Source organism: Poeciliopsis prolifica, unplaced genomic scaffold (genome assembly GCF_027474105.1).
Source record: "Poeciliopsis prolifica strain line A6 unplaced genomic scaffold, Auburn_PproV2 SCAFFOLD017, whole genome shotgun sequence".
NCBI classification, from domain to species: Eukaryota; Metazoa; Chordata; class Actinopteri; order Cyprinodontiformes; family Poeciliidae; genus Poeciliopsis; species Poeciliopsis prolifica.
This window is the reverse complement of record NW_026562392.1, coordinates 7,517,401-7,539,118: the sequence shown is the minus strand read 5'-3', so window position 1 is coordinate 7,539,118 and position 21,718 is coordinate 7,517,401. Positions and strand designations below refer to the sequence as shown.

At 37.8% G+C, this 21,718-nt stretch overlaps 1 protein-coding gene across 3 annotated transcripts in view; it reads left to right on the top strand.

The window, feature by feature from the left end:
* The first annotated feature begins 2,693 nt into the window (after positions 1–2,693).
* The window catches only part of LOC129367506 (ankyrin repeat and IBR domain-containing protein 1-like), a 35,925-nt gene continuing 16,900 nt past the window's right edge, over positions 2,694–21,718 (top strand). Inside the window, exons 1-11 of one of the 3 annotated variants that reach the window (XM_055042013.1) lie at positions 2,694–2,833; positions 5,904–6,200; positions 7,642–7,942; positions 9,789–9,971; positions 10,699–10,816; positions 14,034–14,242; positions 15,798–15,886; positions 16,670–16,814; positions 17,325–17,491; positions 18,150–18,238; positions 19,090–19,220. In XM_055042013.1, coding sequence (XP_054897988.1) covers positions 6,013–6,200; positions 7,642–7,942; positions 9,789–9,971; positions 10,699–10,816; positions 14,034–14,242; positions 15,798–15,886; positions 16,670–16,814; positions 17,325–17,491; positions 18,150–18,238; positions 19,090–19,220 — 1,620 coding nt within the window. In that variant the 5' untranslated portion in view covers positions 2,694–2,833; positions 5,904–6,012. Of the gene's footprint in view, positions 2,834–3,001; positions 3,083–5,748; positions 5,832–5,903; positions 6,201–7,641; positions 7,943–9,788; positions 9,972–10,698; positions 10,817–14,033; positions 14,243–15,797; positions 15,887–16,669; positions 16,815–17,324; positions 17,492–18,149; positions 18,239–19,089; positions 19,221–21,718 lie in introns of those variants that run through there. The other 2 variants (XM_055042012.1, XM_055042014.1) reach the window with 2 other exon arrangements.

Genomic DNA, 21,718 nt, shown 5'->3' with positions numbered 1-21,718 from the left:
CACATTAAATCCCTCGATGTTCATCGAACATTTTCCTTCGTAAACCAAAAATGTCTGCCATGATATTGTGAATCTTCTCTAAATTAAAAAAAGTGAATATCCTCCAGATAAAAAAAAGAAAACGTCTGAATATGTATACATCATCCTGCATATTCAGTGTGCCAGACTTTTAATTAATTTATTTATTTGATATTAACGATACCATTGATGATTGTGTGCTGCAGTCATAACAGACTGAGATGTTGAACAGAGGTGCATTGTGGTTAGAGTTTTGTTCAATCTAACCACAATGATCTTTGGTGTAAAGCCAGAGAACATGATTTTGCTCTTTATTCAGTAGTGTAGAGGGTTGATAAACATATGAAGTGATACACTTAGCACAGATATAGACATATCTAGATAAATATCAACATTATGGAAGACTGAACTTATTTCGGTAATTCAGTTCAATAAGTGAAATGTGACATATTTACTGCACACAAAGTGACGCATTTTAAGCACTATACCTTTGTTAATTCTGATGACAGATCCCACTTATAAGAAAAAAATTTTAACAAATAAATATTCCTCAAAAATTTTGTTTTCTGACAGCTGCAACGGGTGTGGGTAAGTCACAAATGGTTATTGTTAAAGAAGTGGACTCTTCACATTGTGTTGCATCCAGGCATGTCTTTGGAAAGTTGAGTGGAAAGAAAAACTGGGTTGAAAAAAGTATGTTACCAACAGCAGTATTTAAGTCCAGAAATTAGCAAACTCATTTCACAGTTTAGAGCAGCGTCTCAAGGCATGAACTTCATGTTCTATCTGCTGACGAATTACATTTTCTTTTCCACACTGCTTCTACTGCTGATTCAAAGTTATAGACATGTATGTAGTTTAACACCACATATAAGCACAGCTATATCAGGGTGAAAGGCAAAAGAGCAGTGGATGCACATGATTTGTGATGATATATTCACAATGCATTGAAATGTATATTCCATGATTCAATTCAGGGGTCTCCAAAGTGCAGTCCTCGGAACAATTTTGTGTTCCGAGGCGCCCCTTGATGACAATTCAAGAATAGTTTAAGCCATCCTGATCATCCTTCTCCCTAACAGGGTTGGGAGTTGCTGGTGCCTATCTCTAGCTGCGTTCCAGCCAAGAGGCGGGGTACACCCTGGACAGGTCGCCAGTCTGTCGCAGGGGAACACAGAGACAAACAGGACAAACAACCACACACACACACACACACACACTCACGCCTAGGGAGAATTTGGAAAGACCAATTAACTTGATAGTCATGGACTGTGGGAGGAAGCCGGAGTACCTGGAGAGAACTCACATACACACAGGGAGAACATGCAAACTCCGTGCAGAAAGATCCCGGGCCGGGAATCAAACCCAGGACCTTCTTGCTGCAAGGCATCAGTGCTACCATCTGTGCAGCCCTGGCTTAAACCATTTAATCCCAAATTTTCCCCAGACATGAACATATTAAAATCAGATGTCATTTATAGCCCTTTGAACTAATCAAGGGGAAATAATTTTTAAAAATTGTGGAAAAATATATGAAAAAAGTGTTTGTTTTTTTATGATCGATCACAATCGTGACCGATGGGACAATATGGTGTTTTTATTAAAATGAACTAAAAGTTATTTTTCCAAAAAGAAAAGATCATAAAAGCTGAACATTGTTTCTTTATTTAAATATACCTTGCCACAGAATTACTTTAGTGCAACATTTGCTTTGTGAAGTACAAATTTGACTATTTGTATATTCCAAACCAAGGTAAATTTGAGTGGTTGAGTGTTTGTATATAATTATATTGACCTTCAGTCTGTTGTAGTGTCATGTTAACAAAGATCATAAAGATAACATCTATAGTAGAGGCATTCATTCATATTATTGAAAATCATGAACATCTGTCAGTCACGCTGTCATATATTGAGGAATTGATTACTGGGGTCATGCATCTTTTCCATTCGTTTCTGCTTCAATACACCTAAGTCAGGTGATGAGCAGAACTCTGGAGAACTGGACTCCATACTGAGGACGTGATCCATCTCATTCAGGTGTGTTGGACCAGAGACACACCCGAAAGATACAGGATACCGGATTCCAAGGCCTGGAATCATGCCTCCATCTGACCATTTGACTTTGGTATTCTTCAATTTTGGATTATTTCATCCCCTCTTTATTTTCCATGATCTTTCTTGAAGCACATTGAGTGCTTCAAGAATTTGAAGCCTTGAATTTCTCCCAGGCCTGGACGGTGCAAAAGCAACATCTCTGGAAATGATTCTTGCATTGACTGACCAGTAAGTGTGCTGGTCACATTTTGAAGAATAGTGTCCGTTTGAGATCTATTTCCATTACCTTTGTACCTTTGCAAAAGATAATAAGATAATTCATGTTATAATTTACTCTAAACATGTGACACAGCGTAAGTATTATCCAAACACTCTAAACTTTCAATATTTGTTGAACATTAACTGAAAATTTAATCAGTGAGCTTTTTGGAGTCTGTAGCAAAAAAAAAAAAAAAACCCGTGTCCTAATGTGTTTGAGTCTCATCCATGGAACCAAAATGACATTAAATGTTTATATAAACGTGAGTTATAACAGTCTTGGAGGTATAACTTTTCAAGTTCATCCTCTCTCAGCCTGTTTCCGGGTTATCCTGAAACCTGGCAACCCGATGGTCAGCCAGTAAAATGAAATGGGCTACATCTCTCCTCTGAGCGGCGTTTCTACACAAAGATTGCGTTAGAGAAGAAGCTTCCTTTGGGCGGTTGTGACCTGCAGCTACTCCACGAAGTCAGGTCTCCTGTAGGGAGAAGTACCATCCGTGTAAGTCGCAGTACTTGTCACACTGTGTTTACTGAGTTTGTCAACTGTTCTAGTTAGTGTGAAGTTGGCTAGCATTGGTGGTAGCGCCTTAGCTTCCCAGCTAGCGCGTGCGCTGACGTTCGTACACGCAGATGCTAGCGTCACGGGTTTTTTTTGTTTTGAATACCACATTGCTAACGATACTCGTGTTTTCTCATGAATAGCAGCGGCGACAACAATCGGAGTGGTCTGCAGCTAAACTAGACGAAGGTCAGTGAATGTCTTTATTGACCAGAAATGTAACCAGGACAGAGCGAATATCGAGGGCTTTTCATTGTGACAACATAACACGCTGACAGTTGGAGCTAGCGAAAATGGTAAACACCACTCGACACGAGAGGGTACAAGGCCCACATCAAGAGTTCTGTGAGAAGTTGAAGCTCATCAGACAAATTGGCATTTAATGAAAGCGAGATGTTTAGATCGCTGAGATGTGGCTGGTTGGCGCTGTTTTGGGGGAGTGTCGTTAACTATTGTCAGTCGGATTCATTAGTAATACATCTGTGCAGTAACTCTTCAAGTGTTTTTTTTGTCCATGAAATGATCAAGCCTGTCTCTGCTCAGCGTGTTGTTTCTGCAGAGTGACTGTTTTGTCTTGTGATCGTGTGTGATCTCTGTCCCCACATGACACGTTTGACACTTAACGTGCTCCAGAGCAGCAGCACTGTTTAGACAATTCATATTTTTGTCCTCAATTGTAAGCACATTATCTTTGCATATTCAGTTAAAGTGCGCAATGGAAATGAAACACTCAGAGATTGTGTTGCTGATTTCCTATCCTATCACTTTGTAAATCTCTGGCCTCAAGAGACAAGGCAATCCTACAGGTTATTGGACTTCCACAAACACAGCACAACAAAAAGAGAGAAGAAACCTAGCTATGCCCCCTTTTCTGGAAACCTAAAAATGAAACGAGCATGATATCATTTGGTATTTCTTATTTCAAGATTTTTTTCAACACCAGTGTTAAATCAGTTATTCATATGCTGTAACTACAAAGGAGCTAGCGATGGGTGGATACCACTTTGAGCCCCAGTGAGGGCAAATATGAACTGAGTAGGCATGATTTTCCAAACCAGTGCCTCACCTGGGGCATGTCCTGTATGTCTTGTTCTAAAATACTCTGAGGGTTGATTAAAACATACCAAAGTTGTGTTGATTGCAAAAAAATGTAGTTTAAAACAATGCAAAAAGTCAATAAAACAACAGATTATGATAAATTTTAATGATTATTTATGAACTGTTACTTATATAATAACATCCAATCTCCTTTATAGGTCGTTTCTGACATCCTATCACTGAAAAATGCTTTGCTCTCTGTTTAACATGAAAACTCAATCTTCCCTGATGACTGTCACTGAATGCACCCAGTCCTTAAACTGTTTTTTACATCTTATTTTATTGACGTTAATATTACAAATTATAAATAGCAGGCTGTGTGTATAAGTCAGTACCCTTATCTTAAATGTGATATTTCCCAAACATTTCTCAGTCCAGCATGTGTCGTGAAACACAGAAATTGACTCTTCCGACAGATAAAGCTGGACAACTTTACTGTCACATCTTCAGCTTCCTGTTACCTGTTGATATCTAACTCTCCATTGTGGCAGCTGAAATAAACAGGTTATATGCCTCTGTTGAAAATCCGGTTCACAACTGATACTCCCTTTTGTGCCATGCCTGCATAGTTCATTGAGTTCTGATTAACAAACTGGAGTGTTTTTCTATTGGTAAAGAAGAAGATGCACTCATTTCTTTGCCTTGTCTCCTCTCCCTCCATTGCTTAAATACAAAGCACAAGATTGTAATCAGATAACTGAATGACACGTGACATGACTTGAGGTCATCGGTAGTCACATGACTAACAACTGAGTGTTATTTTTATTGTTGGTGGAGTTTTTTTCTTTGTGTGTGTGTGTTTACACTTATCTCAAATGTTTTCCCTAAACTCCACTTAGCTCCATTCCAACCAAAGACAGAAATATGCTGGACAGAGTTTACATGAACATTCCTGGCATCCATAATTTTCATGCAAGCTCTTGATTCGCTCTATCAGAACAAATTTCCGAGCTTTCCCAGCCAGCATTCTGCCTGCTGATAACAAGCACCAAAGCACTGAGAGGTGTAGACAGTTGAAACTGCAGTTCAAGTTCTGTGTCCCCAGGGAGCCACATTTATCCTGTCTGTATGTGCCTGGTGGTGGGGGAGGGAAAGAAATTTGTGTTTTGCCAGTTCTCATGTCAATGCATCTGAAATCAAATTTTACATTGGTGGACTCTGTTTTCCTTTATCTACGTCAGTAATTTCAGAAGACAGTAGATTGCAATTCTTTTTAATCAATGCCAATGGGACTGAATATCCAAAACAATACTTAAAAAACTTATGTTAATGTCCTTCCAAATGACATTTACACACTGGTTTGTGTTACTTTACCATATAAAATCCACAAAGTATGTGGTTGTAATCTGGTTGTAATCCGACAGTGAAAAGATTCAAAAGGTTGTGACAAGGAAGTACACAGTATAAAACTAGTTTCTGGCAATAGTATTTTCTATATGTGGAGAAGCACATATAGCACATGCATTTTGTCCCCATGATGCAATTCTCTGCATGATGTCCATCAGATAGATACCATGTACATATCAGCCTCTCGGTGCCCAAATCGTCAGGACCATATGGTGCTCTGGTGGAAGCAGAATGCTGACTTGCTGCATGTTATTCCCCATGTGGAGCTATGGTGCTTTATTATGAGTTCTGGCCTCTGTGGGAGGGGCAGCGTTGGCACAAGGAGGCGGAAGTTCCTGGTGATGCTAAAGGAAGTCTTGTCCTTCGCTCTGTGTGAGCTTTGTGCGCACTATGTTCAGTTATACAAAGGGGGGGAAAAATCGACAGAATTTCAGCGCACTGATGATGCTGACACTAGTGTTGGTCGGAGAGAAGCTTGAGCAACATTGAGGATGTATGCTTATGGTAATTTTTGAGTTATTAAGGCCTTGTTGAACTAAACAATATTTTCTGTTGTCTCCTTTAGGGCATGCTGAACATGCAACATGCTGGCTTATTTGACTTGAACAGCTTGAAGAAGAGTTAAAACTGTGGCTGTGCTTCGGTGAGAGCTTGAACCCACAGCTGGTGAAGACATGGGGAACACTGCGACCAAGTTCCGTAAGGCTCTCATCAACGGGGACGAGCTGCTAGCCTGCCAGCTCTTTGAGAGCAACCCACAGTTCAAGGAGGCTCTGGATCCCAATGCCACATATGGAGAGTCCTACCAGCACAACACTCCACTGCACTACGCTGCCCGGCACGCCATGATGCGCCTACTCAGGTCAGAACTCAAATAAAAGTTGAATTGTAAAGAAAACTATTTTTTCACAAAGTTGATTTAAATTTCCAGTCTCGTTTTTTTTTTCACTAGGTGAAGTCAGTGAGGATTGATTGATGAGGAGATAATTGCCTTTGCTTTATTTGAATAATTGTCTGGCATATCATTATGTGTGCAAAATGAATGTATTATAAGAGAAAAGTGTTGGTGTTTTGTCTCTATACGTCCCTTTCCCATCTGTCCTGTTGTACAGCCATCTGTTCTCAGGAATGCAACATGCTGGGTTGGAAAAGGTTTGGATTCCAAGAGCTTCTCCATCTTATAAGCTAACAGCCTTGTATTCATTTGTTGTTGACTCACTAAGACCATTCTTTTTCTTCCTGTAACTAAATTGCCTACACTGTGTGGCAATTTTACCTGTCTAAAATTACTGCAAGGTTATAAATTTGTTTTGTTTTGTAGTTTCCATATGAACTAAAAAGGAAACTAAAAACAATTTCATTTCTAGTTTTCAAAAGATGTTTTTGTAATCAAAGTAGATGTTTCTGTGAAGTCAAGCACAGTATCAACTTTTAAAGACCTGGATCTACAATTACAACCAGTGAATTAATCGCTAAAAAAAATCAAGTTTTTGATAGAGGGGCTTAAATAATAAAAGCATAATAATGGGTATTGAGAATTGCAAACTGTTTCAGGGTTTCCTCCAAGATTTTTTTTTAAACAACAAGGTTTCAATTGTGGGCATTTCAGACTGAATGTTTTCTGAAAAACACTTATTCACTGTATTCACACTGTACAAATTGTACACTGTGAAATTACAACTGTGCTCTAGTAACTTAACACCATAATTTGCAGCTTGGCAGAACATTGTATTTTTCTGGATTTCTTGAAAAAGAGCTCTAACTTTGTGTTTTATGGGAACTCATAATTTCTATATTTCTCAAAACTTGAGAGAACTGCATCCCAGTAAAGAACATTGAGCATCTCCATCCAACCTCAATGTTTTCCTCAGGTCCCTTGCTCTCAGGATGAGAAATGAGTCTCAACAGAATTATTATCAGATATTAAGCCATGAAGCCTTTTCAAAGTGTATCTGAAACATAACGCATGAAGGTCAAACTCCATTAATTAACTACTTTACTGTCATTGAGATGTGAACTAAACATCTGAACACCTTGAACTGAAAATGCATTCAATTCAACCTTCCTTAGGTACATTTCTTTTGACTTTTGTCTCCACCTACTTAATAGTGTCCAGAGGTGTTGCATTTTCAAACTAAAGTAAACTTTAAAGTTTCATGATATTTATATTTTTAAAAAAATTAATCAATTCTGGGTGTGGGAGCTTTTATTTTGCTGTGGCGGTGCGCCGCGATCGATTACATGTGGAGGAAACTCTGCGCTTATTGAAAAAATACCAAACCATATTTCCCTTTATGTTCTAGGTCGTTTCTCATAAACAAAGATGGCAATCCTAACAAGCGCAATGTGCACAATGAGACATCTCTGCACCTTCTCTGCATGGGGCCTCAGATCCTGACCTCTGAGGGAGCGCTGCAGCCACGGATCTCGCGGCCCTACGAGGACGAACAGCGTCGGACGGAATGCCTCCAGGTCGTCTTGTCTTGGACTGGGGCAAAGCTGGACCATGGAGAGTATGAGAGTGCTGAAATCAATGCCACTGACAACAAGAAAAACACCTGCCTGCACTATGCAGCCGCCTCAGGCATGAGGACCTCGGTTGAGGTGAGGTTTTAAAAACTTACTGTCTTAAACATATTCCCAGCGATAACCATAATTTAAAAACCTGAGTGTTAAATTACGTCGTTTAACTGACGTTGCTCATCATAAAAGTAACGGTAAGATTAACTTTGATTGGTCTTCCAAGAAAGAAGAAGAAAAACATCTATCTCTACGGTTCCTTTTAGTTCTTTATGCACAACAAGTGCACACATGCAATTTATTCATGTCTGGACATTTTATTGTTTATCATAAAAAAACACACTGCACTTTCTTATTAATCTGAATGATGTGTTATATTGCAGCTATATGTTGCATTGTTTTCAGTTTATTATCCCTTATACCACTGAGCTGAACTGAAAAGATTTTACAGAGAAGCACCAGGAGGAAGAATTTTTAAAAAGGCATATTCTGACTAGATGAAGTGAGAGTGACTCCTAATGGAGCACATAGATGAACCCTGCAGCTGGATCGCTAATGGATGCAGGGCACCACTTTAAGTCAGGCGCCAGATGGGATGGAAGATGGCAGTTTTCATTAAGAGAGAGCTTGTTGGGCATTTTTAGGTCTAAAAAGGACTGAAAATCAACTCCCAAATCTGTTGTCAGCATCTTGAAGATGCTGCCCTGAAGCAGTGGTACAGGGGAGAAATGTACAGCACTCAAGAGAGTGGACTTTTTATTTCAAGACAGTACTCTACCGCTTGTCTATCTCTTGGATGGGCTGTATTGATGACGTCTGTTGTGAAGTTGCAGTAGTATGTTCTTATTTTTGTTCTGCAGTGGTAGAGTAGCGCACAGAGTGTTGAATTAAAAGTATTCTGGTTTATCACATATGTATTCACAAGACAAAGGCCAAAATCTTGACAGAGTTGAATTCAAATCAATCAGACAGATTTAACACTTAACCGTTGCACTACGTGACTCGATGCCGGTTGAAGTTCCCACTAAAACAATGCACTTACCAAGTGTCGGATTTGACATTGAGTTGTTGCAAGATTGCACTGGTTCTGCAGAAAACATTTGTCAGATGCCGAGGTGTGTCTGGAATCTCAAAGAAACACATACTGATAGAATGACTGCTAAACCACATTATTTACCACAGAATTTAGTGCCAAAAATGATCAGCGAGAAGCAAAGAAATACCAGATGAGCAAAACTGTAGTCCGATTCTCTTAGGATGTTATCATTTTCTTTATCTACGTTGTGCTGGAAACTAGAGGGAATATAACTGTGTCAAGTACTGGCACTTTGGAAAACTGCATTTATTTCTGTTATAGAATCACCAAAAACCATTGGTGCTTAATTAACCTAAGTCACATTAGATCTGTTTGTGTTGTAAGTCCTGACCATTTCACCACTCACAATCCCAGAAGCTTTTTGCATACCTAAATTTGTATGTCATGGGGACATTTGGGATGGGCTTTGAGTTAAAGTAACATTTTGTCATCTAGTGGTGTTCAAACTTTTTAACTGTCACCTTATTAAAAAAACAACCTTTGACCTTTCGGGGGCTGAATAAAATAATTTTAAGGGCCGAAATCTGGCCATTGGGAAGAATAATACATTAAAATAGGGTGTAATATAAATCCAATACTATTGGATTTCATTTTACATATGATTGGATTGCAGTTGATTGGTCAAGATCTGATATAACCAACAATCCCAGTTTTCTGACTAAGTTGAACTGGTTGCCCAGTTTTAGGAGCTCAAGGCCAGACACAAAGCTTCCCACAGATTCTGTGTAAGATGTGTAAAGTGATAACAATTTGCATCGCTTGTTGTGCTGTAAGTGTTTTCAGTCATCTCCTATAATTCAAGCCATTTTTTTTCTTTTCTTGTTGCTTGCTCAGTTACTGCTGCAGAGAGGAGCAGACCTGTTTGTGGAGAACGAAAACCGCGAGACTCCATGTGACTGTGCCGAGAAGCAGCACCACAAGGATTTGGCCCTGAGCCTGGAGTCGCAGATGGTCTTCTCTCTGGCCCCTGAGGCGGAGAGTATAGAAGCAGAGTATGCAGCCCTCGATCGAAGAGAGGTACAGAATAAAACCCGCAGAAACAGTTCATTTTGTTTGTCACTGCCTGATTTGATTTACAACATTGCCTGGACCATTGTTTAGTGTAGCTTTGTCTGTAGTGCTGAGAATCTAACAAAGCACTAAAAAAACGTTTCAGCTTTTTGCTCTTGCTCTCTCAGACACAGCTCTTTTTACAAGTTAAATCATACTGGATACCTTCCACTTGCTAAACCCAAACAGTTGGGGTCACTTTGTTTGTTGGTGGTGTAAAATTATTTATTTAGACCTAGCATTTCAAATGTTTTCTTATATTATCTAAAATTGGGTGTTGCATTAGCACACCCATGAACCCTGCTGCTAGTTAAGACAAACATCCAATACTAAAAATACAAATTACTGCCATATTTCTGTGTCAGATGCCTTGTCTAGACAATTCAACAAAAATTAGTCTGCGCTGATGTTTGTCATCTGTATCTTCTGTCTTTTATTGTGTCAATGTCCATGACTAAGTCATATCCCAGTAATCATTTACAGAGATTGCTCTGTTCTCTCTTTTTCTCAGCATTTTTGTGGAACTTTGATCTGCTTTTGTCACCTATTATCAAACCAATTCTCTTGGTTTTTATTTGGCTGCAGTCAAAGTTGTTGTTTTAACCTTCTAACCACTTTCAACACCTATCTCTTCCCTTCCCATCAGTAAACTTGGTAATTCTTCTCTTGTCTCTGACCTTTTTTTCTTTTTCAGTTGTATGAGGGTCTGCGGCCTCAGGACCTGCGGAGGCTGAAGGACATGCTGATAGTGGAGACGGCGGACATGCTGCAAGCCCCTCTTTTCACTGCAGAAGCTTTACTACGTGCCCACGGTACTGTGAGACACAAACACCAGCACATATCTGAGACCTCTGTTCTTTATATTTATGGAGCAATGGATCTGAACAAGTAGCTTATATGTCTAAATAGATTGCATGTCTAAAACTACAAAAACAGGAAACTTTTACTGAACATGAGCTTGTACTCGGCTACATGGGTATGTAAGGAACAGAAGTGTATCACACTGGGCATATTTGAGAGAAGTTCCCTTTGTGAAGGTTTGCAAAATTTTACTATTTGTCTCTGAGTGTTCACATAGAATCCTATCTTAATTTGGCGATTTTACAAGCATTCCTGCTCCATGACATTGGCTGAATTCTCGAAAAGATAAGAACAGACCAACTCTGGGTTCAATGTTTCTGTTATAAGTTCAAACCAGTCACTAATACTGAAAAAAACATTTTTCTACTTTCAGCAACAACTTTTACACTGTAGAGTGATGTTGCTAAGTTGAAGTATTTGCTCAGCTATATTAAGTTCATGGACCAGATTCTGACCAGCTGGGAACACATAACGGGACTCATGCTGATTATCGCTTGTTTCCCGTGTCCAGCCTGTTTTTCAGTTCCCCCTGCAGTACCATCCAACAAAAATACTGATCAGAAAAATGACCTCAATCAATTTCTGACTCAAATGCTCAACTCTTCATCTATGCTGAAAAATCATGCTCAAGGTTGATATTTTTGTTATTTTGCTTGTTAAAAAAAGTCTGGTTCACATAACATGTTGGTGTAATTTGAATCTGAGCTTTGACAAGCTGATGACCCATTCCTTTGTGGGTTTGTGGATATGGGCTTTGAAGTATGACCCTATGTAAACTATCAACATTGTCTGATACAAAGCAGAATTATTTGAATCCCTGAGAGCAACCTTTAAACTTTCATGACATCATAGTAGCATCAAGATTGCAACATATCAAGTTTCTTACTCTAGTCAGATTGTTTTCAATACCAACCCAAAACTTGTTGAGCAAACTCTGACCAGAAATGTTTAAATGTCTGTTTTTAATAGATTTGTGAAAAAAAAAAACCCATCATCACAGATTACAAATTTGACTTTCCGAAACTAAGATATTTATGGGTATCTTACAGGTTTTGAAAATATTGTTGATTTATTGTTTATTTCTAAGTTTCTTCATCTTCATCAGATACATTTGTGGTAACATAAGCATCCACAGACTTAATCAGTTAATTAGAATATTATTGGAAAGTTAATAAATTTCAGTGTTTGTTTCTCACTTACAGATAATAACACATTTAAGATGAGAATATTACATCACACTAATAAAAATATATATCAATACAGATATATGGGCTTAATGAGAAGTATATTTAATTTAGGTATGTTTAAAAGTTATTTTCAAAATGCAATTGTAATTTATTGAATATGAATGTACATATATTTGCTTAGGTATGTTTCCAACTAAATTGTCCTACTTTTACATAATTACAAAAAAGGGAAGATTTAAAAAACTTATTTGGCTTATTTTTGTCAGAATCTCTGTGTGAACTAGTTCACTCATTCCCTTATCAAGTTGATTTGGACTAACTACTGAGTCCGGGTGTTAGAGCTCAGATTTAATTTGCAGCCTTTAGACACCAATTCTCAAAGTGGATTCACTTAACATCTGCCATTTGATACAACTTCTAAAAAGCTTGTAATGTTTAAAACATTATTCAATTTGAAACTTTTCAAAATTGTCGTCTTTTTTTAATTGAACCTGGTTTAAATGCAGTAGCTGTCTGTTGAGTTGCAGACGCTACATGCAGGACACGCCTGTGGGAGCTTAGAGAAAATCAAGCAGTGCTATATTTACTCGCCTGTGTCATGGGAATACCGCCTGTCGGTCGGAAGAGGATGAAACCTTTCAAGATTTTTGTTAACGTCTAAAAGAACGGCTTATCGTTTGCTGCTTTTGGAAACTTTCACAGATTCCCACACTTACTGACTTCTGTTTCATTATCAGTCTTTTTAGTTGACTTATCAAGTTTCCTGCTGCTTGCCTGCTTGTCAGTCTTTCTGTGCTTCTAATAATTTACATTTTCTAAATGTGAAACAAAACTTTTAATTTCAGACTCATATTTAATAGCTGACGGCAGGAAGATAGGGTTATGCTCACTGATTGGTTTTAATTGAATGGAAATGGGGGGATTGTTGCGACATTCATTATCTAAATGAGGCCATTTGGAGTCGGAGGCATTTGATTGCTGCTGAAGCGTGTCTCGAGGCTGATAGTGTCCTAATTGGAGTTGACCCGGTCATGTTCCTTATTTTAAGAGGGGAGAATATTTGGACTGAGGCACGGTCTGCAAGTCACTCCCAGTTTATCCTCAAAGACTCTCAAATTGCTTTCTGTGTTTCTATAAGTTGGGGAGCTGTTCTAAAACACAAAACCAGGTGGCAGCAAGTTTCTGTCCAATGAAAACACTAAATTATGTCAACTTTAATTTAGCATCGCCCGAGCAAAAGGGCTAAAATGAATGTCTTAAGATGACTTTTTTGTGAATAAAATACAAGCTTCTTCATGAAACCAATTTCTTGGTTTCATGGGCCAAAACTAAACTGGGCCAACCCAATTTAGTTTTTTTTTTTGCATTGTAACATTTTTCAAAACACTTGATTTGTTTGTAATCTTGTTCGACTGCATTATGTCCATTTTATTTGTAGAAAATTATGTAATTGTGAAGAATTTTGAACTTAAATTGTAGCTTGTGCTATTAAAAATAGTTTATGGATTTATACCTCTTTGTTTAGTCTGTCCTTACAATTGCTTATAAAAGCTTGAAATCATTTATACTCTTAATTCTTCTCTTGCTTACTTTACTTGCTTGTTTTTTTTTAGAGAAACATGAATCCTGACCAATCACTTAACTAACTATAATTTGTTATCGTACGTAAAATGCTAAAAAAAAAAAAAAAATCCTATTTTTTAAATGCATAATTTTTTAAAATCTATTTTTGATCTGTAAATGCTGTGACCATCAGCCTGTACTTGGATACTCTTAAAGCATAAATGAATAAATATATGGAAATTGGACATTTTGTGTTTCATTGTCAGTTTGATTAAAAACTACCACAGCAACAAATGACCCTCAGTTTTTCTCTTTTATTGCCTTCAGAATAAGAAAAAATTGATTGTAAAAGTCTGAATTGGGAGGTCAGAACCGAAAGAAAAACAGTATGATGAGTTCATCTTTATGTTTTTGTCAGATTGGGATCGAGAGAAGCTTCTGGAAGCCTGGATGAGCAACGCAGAGGAATGCTGCCAGCGTTCAGGGGTGCAGATGCCCAACCCACCCCCTAGTGGCTACAATGCTTGGGACACACTGCCGTCGCCGCGAACACCTCGCACCACCCGCTCCTCCATCACTTCTCCAGACCAAATCAGCCTCTTGGCGGGAGATGACGATTCCTCTCTGGTGAGAAATTTACGGGTTTTTTTCCCTTTTTTTCCCAGTTTAGACGTTTGTGTGGCGCTGATCCGTTTAATACAGAACATTCAGGTTGGAATAAGGTTTCTCTTCAGTACACACCGTGACATAAAGGCATTGCAGCGCCTTAATACACTGCTTATGGAGGCTTCCATTACATTTCCTGTCGAAGTAGTTCTCTGTCTGTCATCAGCAGACTCCATGGGGATGAGTAAAGAGTTGTTTCAAAAAATCTGGAGAATAAATTGACTTGCATTGCTTTAAAGAAGGGGGTTGGAAAAGAAGGCCTTTTGGTATTTTCTTTTTATTTTAATTCAGAGAAAATCAGCTGTAGATTTAATGGAGATGTGCATTGCATAAGTGGCAGTCCGTAGAGAGCATAAGGCTTTGCTGAACAGTTTGACAAATGGCCCTGAGCATACTAGCCTCAGTGTAACATCTGGCTGATTTTGGATGAAGTCTCCATGGTTCCAAACACATTATTTTTTCCCAGACGATCATCTTTATATTTGTTTGAAGTAATTGGTGTGCTTGCCAGTTGTCTCACCCACAAATATAAACATTAACAGAATCCGTCCTCATCTTTCCCCAAGAGAAAAAAAAAACGGTTTTATTGATTTTGGTTTAAACAAGTTGAGAATCGAGTAAATATTGACACTCTTTCCGGAAAATGTTAGAAGGGCGAGATTTGGGTTTTTATTGCTGAATGACCAAGATGGCTGTGCTTCTAATAGAAAGATAAATGTGATGAAAGGCTACCTTATGCTACAGTTAAAATTGATAGCTCTGGAAATTTAAAGTTTAGAGTGTTACTATAAATCAAGAGCGAGAGATATATTTATACGTAGTTGGCTGGGACACTCAACGGCAGTTCAAGTTCGCCTTAAAAATGAACCAAGGTGTATAATTTCAGTAACTTACAAATGTAATTTATTAATTGTCTGGTGAGAAATTGTTCCATTTGACTCACACTATCTGCACTCTTGGCTCTTCTTGAGCATAAATACACTGTGCCAAGTGCACTCAAGGACTCATTTAAGTCTGCAAGTTGATTTTTATTATGCTCTCCATCCTAAATCAATAGTTTCATTGTTGAACCACACTGCCACCTCTTTGTCTTTTTGTTTGGGGCAGTCTTCCAGTAGAACAGCTCCTGTATGTCTGGCCCTGTTTGTTTTTTTTTTTTCGTGGGTGTGAGAAAATACATCTGCTAACAGAACAGTCATCTGTGAAACGCGTTGATTTCGAGAGGTCGGAATCTCAGCATAGTTATCTTTCATAAACCAACCTCTGTTATCGTGTGGACTCGCACCCACGGACATGTCTGATTAGGCACAGCTTTCCTGTCCAGTTATATTCCCAAGGATAATGAAGTCTGTTTACATTTCTAAATATTGTGGAATGTTTTCTCATAAAGAATACTCTTAGTGTTTAGGCTTAAATAAAAAATAATGACTGACCGGTGCATGTGTTCTATGCTAAGACTTCAAAGTTTCATTGTGGCCTTGTAGTCATCTTTCTATCTCAATGTTTTGTCTCTCAGTGTGGTATCTGCATGTCTTCCATCTCCTTCTTTGAGGAACCTGTTGACATGTCCTGTGGCCATGATTTCTGCAGAGCATGCTGGGAAGGGTAAGCAACAGAAATCCAAAAATCTGGATTTGATTTAAGTGTGGGTCTCCTACAAACACCAATGTCAAGGCTCACATGGATAGAGAAAAGCTGTGCTGTGTTGTCGGACAGGAAGAGAATGGTGGAAGGAAAAACAACCTGCATGTGTATTAATCAAGGATATGTTCTGTTGAACACTGTACAGTTTTCTTTGTACTTTAATTAACAGTAATTATTTTTGGTGAAATGAGTATGTTTTAATTCTAACATGCCAATAATATTATTCGGTGATTTATTTATTCTAAATCACTTTGTTTAATCTGGTCTGCTGTTGCACTGCAGCATTGTGGGAAAAATCCTGCTATGAACTGCAGTGTTTTCATGGACATTTTTTCAGGATAAATGTTCATTATTATTTAATAAAAAATAAAATACAAAGGTGCAAAAATACAAATCCTCATTAATACTTCAGATATTTTTTTCTCACTTGTGAGTTTCATCACAAAGGTGAAGTATTTCTGATGTGTTCAGTGTAAACTCTGAAGGTTGAAGCCTAGTTTTACTCCCCTGTCAGTGTTTACTCTGATTGTTATGTGAATAAATAACTTCTGGTTGCTTCATATATTGCAAAATGTATAAAGAAATTGCATTTTTGTCAACATTTGCTTTCAAGCTTTAAATTAAAATATCAATCTTAAAGAATTGAAGGGGAAGTTTAGTTGAAGTTAAGATACCAGTGAAGTTTTCATTAGTGTTTACATGCATAAATTTTTGATCTCTGTAAAAGCCGTGTCCTTTTGAAAGGTTTCTCAATCTGAAGATCCAAGAGGGTGAAGCGCACAACATTTTCTGTCCAGCCTATGATTGTTACCAGCTGGTGCCAGTAGAAGTCATCGAAAGCGTGGTCTCCAGAGAGATGGACAGGCGATACCTGCAGTTTGACATAAAGGTACATTTAATTTAATAAGCATCTGTATTATCGATGGAGATGAACTCTGAGGAAAACGCCTCAGAGTTCAGGTCAAAATCTTGGAAACTGTTGTTAGTTCGAGACTCTATTTGTACTTCCACATTGATTTCTATAGATAAGTGTTTCTTCTCAGAAACAAGCTTTTGTATATATTTCTTAAGAAGTAGCTCTCACAACTAAACAATAATAACTCTGTCCTCACCTGTCTACATGTGTGTTTTCATCAATACCTGTCTGTCCTTAATTAAAAAAAGGCTAAGATCTTCTATACAACCCAGAATAGATGAGAAATCTCTTCATTAGTGTTAAAGGCATTCATAGGCCAAGATTAGGACTTTGTGCTCATGAAATTTGACAGCATTTCAGAGTCTGTTTTAATCTTTATGCTTGTACAGTGGTTTAATTCTCTTTAACCTCATCAGCTAAAGCACCAATGTTTTGTTGAACTGCTGACCAATTTAAATTTTCTTTTCTCTCTCCCATTTTAAGGCTTTTGTGGAAAACAATCCAGCAATACACTGGTGTCCTGTTGCGGGATGTGAGAGAGCAGTACGACTAAACGCTCAGGGCCCTGGAACCTCCAATGCGGACCCTCTAAGCTTTCCCCTACTTCGGGCCCCAGCAGTAGACTGCGGCAAGGGCCACCTCTTCTGTTGGTCAGTAGATGAATAGTGTTGCTTTAGATTTATACTGCTCATAAAATTGGCAGACTTTAGTTAGACTAAAGTCTTGGCTTTTCAAAATTAGCTGAAATTAGCTAATACTGGTGAAAGAAAAGTTTTTTTTGTTTTAAGAGCACTTGTTTTAAATTATTTTTCTCTTGTTGAGAAGATGGCTTTCTGTGAACTGAAGAAAACCTTAAGATAAGCTCATTAATTGCTAATTCTTTTTGAAAGTTTGGAGTGAGTTCTGTTTTTCATATTCATCACTGCCCTTGCATTTACCTTCCTGCCCACTGGTCTAACCTCAAACCCACCATAATTAATCCTTCCTGCTTATGATGATGATATCTTAGTGCACCTCGCTTCATTATAGCGTTCTTGAAAATGGCTGGTGGGTACCCTCAGGAGTTTAATTGACACAACATTTGTTAGGGGAAATGGATCTAACATGGGTTCAGGTTTATCCATTTCCATAACAAGGACAGTGTAGAGATGAAATGCAGATTTAGCCGTCTGAAGGTGAATCAAGGCTTTTGCAGCATCTTTTTTTTTTTTTAAGTCCTTTCTTGTTTGAGTGCTTTGTTTTAGATTTTCTTCATGTTTATTCAGAATATAAACTATGCACGTCCACATTTTTTATGTACTTTATTAGGGAGTGTCGAGGAGAGGCACATGAACCCTGCGACTGTGACACATGGAAGTTGTGGCTTCAGAAGGTCACTGAAATGAAACCTGAAGAATGTGAGTATTTATAGCTATTTTTGATCTTCCATTAGTTTCCAGGCGTGTTGCGTTGTTTTAGTTTTAACAGCTCATACACAATTCTGACAGTCACATGTGGGTAATTTGTTCTCTTATTAATTTCTAAATGGTTGTACACAATAACTATGGAGTGTGTACAGTCTATTAATATGTTTTTTTAGCTTGTCCAATTAATCTAGGAAACCTATTAGATTGCTGGGTAGTACATTACTATTACAGAATAGTTGATGTGTTATCGCTTAGATCGTTTATTTGTCTGCAGAATACTGATAGATTTGGGAATAAATTGCCTGGTACTTCTTCATAGTAATTACAAGCAATTTGGTAAACAAATTAAATTGCACCATTTTTGTGACAAATTATAAATGGAAAAAGATTAACCCATGTATTGGAAAATTGGTGCAATGTCTAAGAGCAGTAATTGGACTGAAAGCAATGTAACAGATGATTTAAGATGACCCAAGTTGCTCCTCAGTGCCAGTTTTGTTGATGTGACAGGAGAAAAATAATGGCAATTATTTTGTTTTGGTGCCATCTCCTGTTCGAGTTCCCCTGATTCTCTTTCATGCTGGCATTTCAAATGACAGATCAGAGATGCTTTGTTAATGGCCAATTACACTGTTCAAATGTGTGTATGTGTTGAGAGTGGGTGCATTGGCATCCTGGGAGACGAATGTGAAATACCTGAGCAGCACACATTGCTCAAGGAGGGCAAGATCCCATTCAGCGTAGTAGTTTGTATTGATGCTGGTGTAATAATCTTTCTCATTTGATCTCATTACGTTTTTATTTGTTGTGTTTACTCCTTCTCTCCCCCACTCTTGTTGCAGTGGCTGGTGTAAGTGAGGCTTATGAGGATGCAGCAAATTGCTTATGGTTGCTCTCCAATTCTAAACCCTGCCCTACCTGCAAGTCTCCAATACAGAAAAATGAGGGCTGCAATCACATGCAGTGTGCTAAGGTATGTTACAAAACTATGGTTTCCACAAACCTTTTACCAACACAGCATCTACTGAGCATGAGTTCTGTTTTCTTTTTGAGTTCTATAAGTATCTAAGAAGTTCTTCATACTGCGTTCTTTATACATGGCCAAAATTAAGAGATCAAGAGAAATTATTCATAATTTCATCTTAGCATAACTGCTTGAGAAAATTTGAAAGTAATTTGGTACGTTTCCATCAATCTAACAATGATCCAAACTTAATCAAAACTGGAATATAACTGGATGTATATTCCAGTTATAAAGCCGATTAACATAAACCTCTTGGAGTACAACTGGATTAGACAAATGCCCGCCACCAGTGCGAATATTAAAGGGCAGGTAGGCAAATGTTGGAACTTTTATGTATTATTTTGTGCATTTAATTCCTGTTTTTAAAATTCATTGAAGTAAAGTTGTGCAGTAAATTGCAAATATATGATCTTGACAATATCAGTCGGTCCAATATTCACATCGCAAATGACTACATTGCCTAATATGTTCCAACTGCTCTGAATTTGCATTTCGAAGGCTAATGTAACATTTAACCAGTTGGCGTTAACACCAAATGCCAACGGTTGTTGACGTTCACATCAAATAGAAATGACATTGTTCAACATGCTAAAGGTCACACAACGTAGGAAACGCAGATGAGATGGGGAAGGAAGAAGATAATGAAGATCTGAAATAGGCACTGCAAGACTTTGCAGCTCTGTGTAGAATTGTGTATTTTATTATCAACTCAAACTGAAAAAAGAACATCATAAATGACTAAACCTGATGAAGAAGATTATGAGCGGATGTAAATCTCAAGATTATATTGAGAAAACAACTTAGTCTGAATAGATAATTCATAAGCTACAACTACAGCCATTTGACATCTCCTATGCTGACACACTTCTTCCTGTTCCTGCAAATTTAGGATCCCTTTAAGCTCTAAGTGGAATATTGTTTGATAGCAATACATTTAATTTTTGCTTTGATGTTTTATTTAAACCATCCAGGTATATTTTTCCAAGTTTTTGCAGTTTTTCAATTATACGATTTGCAAGCAATGTGTTTAAGACATGAGAAGGTTTATTTAATCTTACGGAGCAAATTATTTACCTGTTTTAATATTTGGAAAAAAAAAAACGGAAAAAAAACCCAAAACGCTATCACAACCCCTTACATAAAAAATAGTTTTGGAGTTGCAGACTAAATACTTTTGACTCTGCTGAACACCTATGGTGATTCTGAAGTGTCGATCGTCTTTTGAAGTCTCTTGATCCATTTTCACACATACAGACTCCATCCTTGAAACTGTTGAGATGTTCCAGAGGGGTAAGATGTGGGAATACTACATTTCCTTTGATCCTCTTGAGAAGTCAAGTAATAACTCTGCAAAGTTGCAATATCTGAAGGAGTCAGTGATTCATACTTTTTTTCTTCATTTGTCTTATCTGTATGCAGCTCAGTTTCTGCTTAGTGCTATTCTGGCTAGTCTAGTTTGGAGACACAAAAGATAAAACTACCAATGTGAATTATTAACTTTTCCCATCTCACAGCTCAACTTAATAACAAACGGCTACCCGCTGACTGTGAATCAACAGCCTGAAGAGGACTTCAGGTTTACATGTTTACAGAGAACATGATTCTAGGAAGAAACCAATTACACAAATAACAGGAAGAGGCTACTGAAGGACCATCCACTCTGGCAATGACTAACGACAGTCTTGTACGTAGTCAAGGCTGAAGAACTGGTGAAAAGCGTTTCTCAGACAGATGATCAAACTAAAAATTCTTATTGCTAAGGCAACACATCTAGCTAAAGATAAATGATGGTTTGGGGGTGTTTTGATGCCGTTTTAGTTTACAGATGCTTTTAATAACATTTCAAGGCATATTCAATCAACATGTTTGTTACTTTGTCAAGTTGTGCTGTGTTTTACCTTAAGGAACTTATCTGAAAGGTTTCAGTGTTGTCAGGCTGAAGGACGGTGAACTCAATCCAAACTCTGCTGCACAGCAAGCCTTTTAAAAGGAGGATCGTGTTCTGTTAGTCATCTGACCTCCACCTTTTAAAAAGGCTTTGGGATCAGCTTCACCAAAATGTTCAAATCCTTCAGCCGATAAATCTGTGGGAGGTTTCTGCCAACATACTTGCAAGTGTGACGGAGAGACTGTTTCCTTTAAAATTCTCAGCTATGATACTTTACAAAGCTTTGATCAGATTCAAGGGTTGTAACTTTAATATTTACACTGTTTATACCAGTAATCTTATTTAGATATTGGTTCTCATTTTCAGAGAGACTTGTTTTCAACAAAAATACAACATGACATGGTAAAAGTGTAATATATGATTATGAAGACTATAGTTCAATTCAAAAATACTTTTCATTTCCATTTGGGATAAATAATATTATTATTTATATATTTCACGTTTCATCAACAAGTCAGATGGGGATTGTGTGGGCAGAAAGGATCTCCGGTTGCAGACA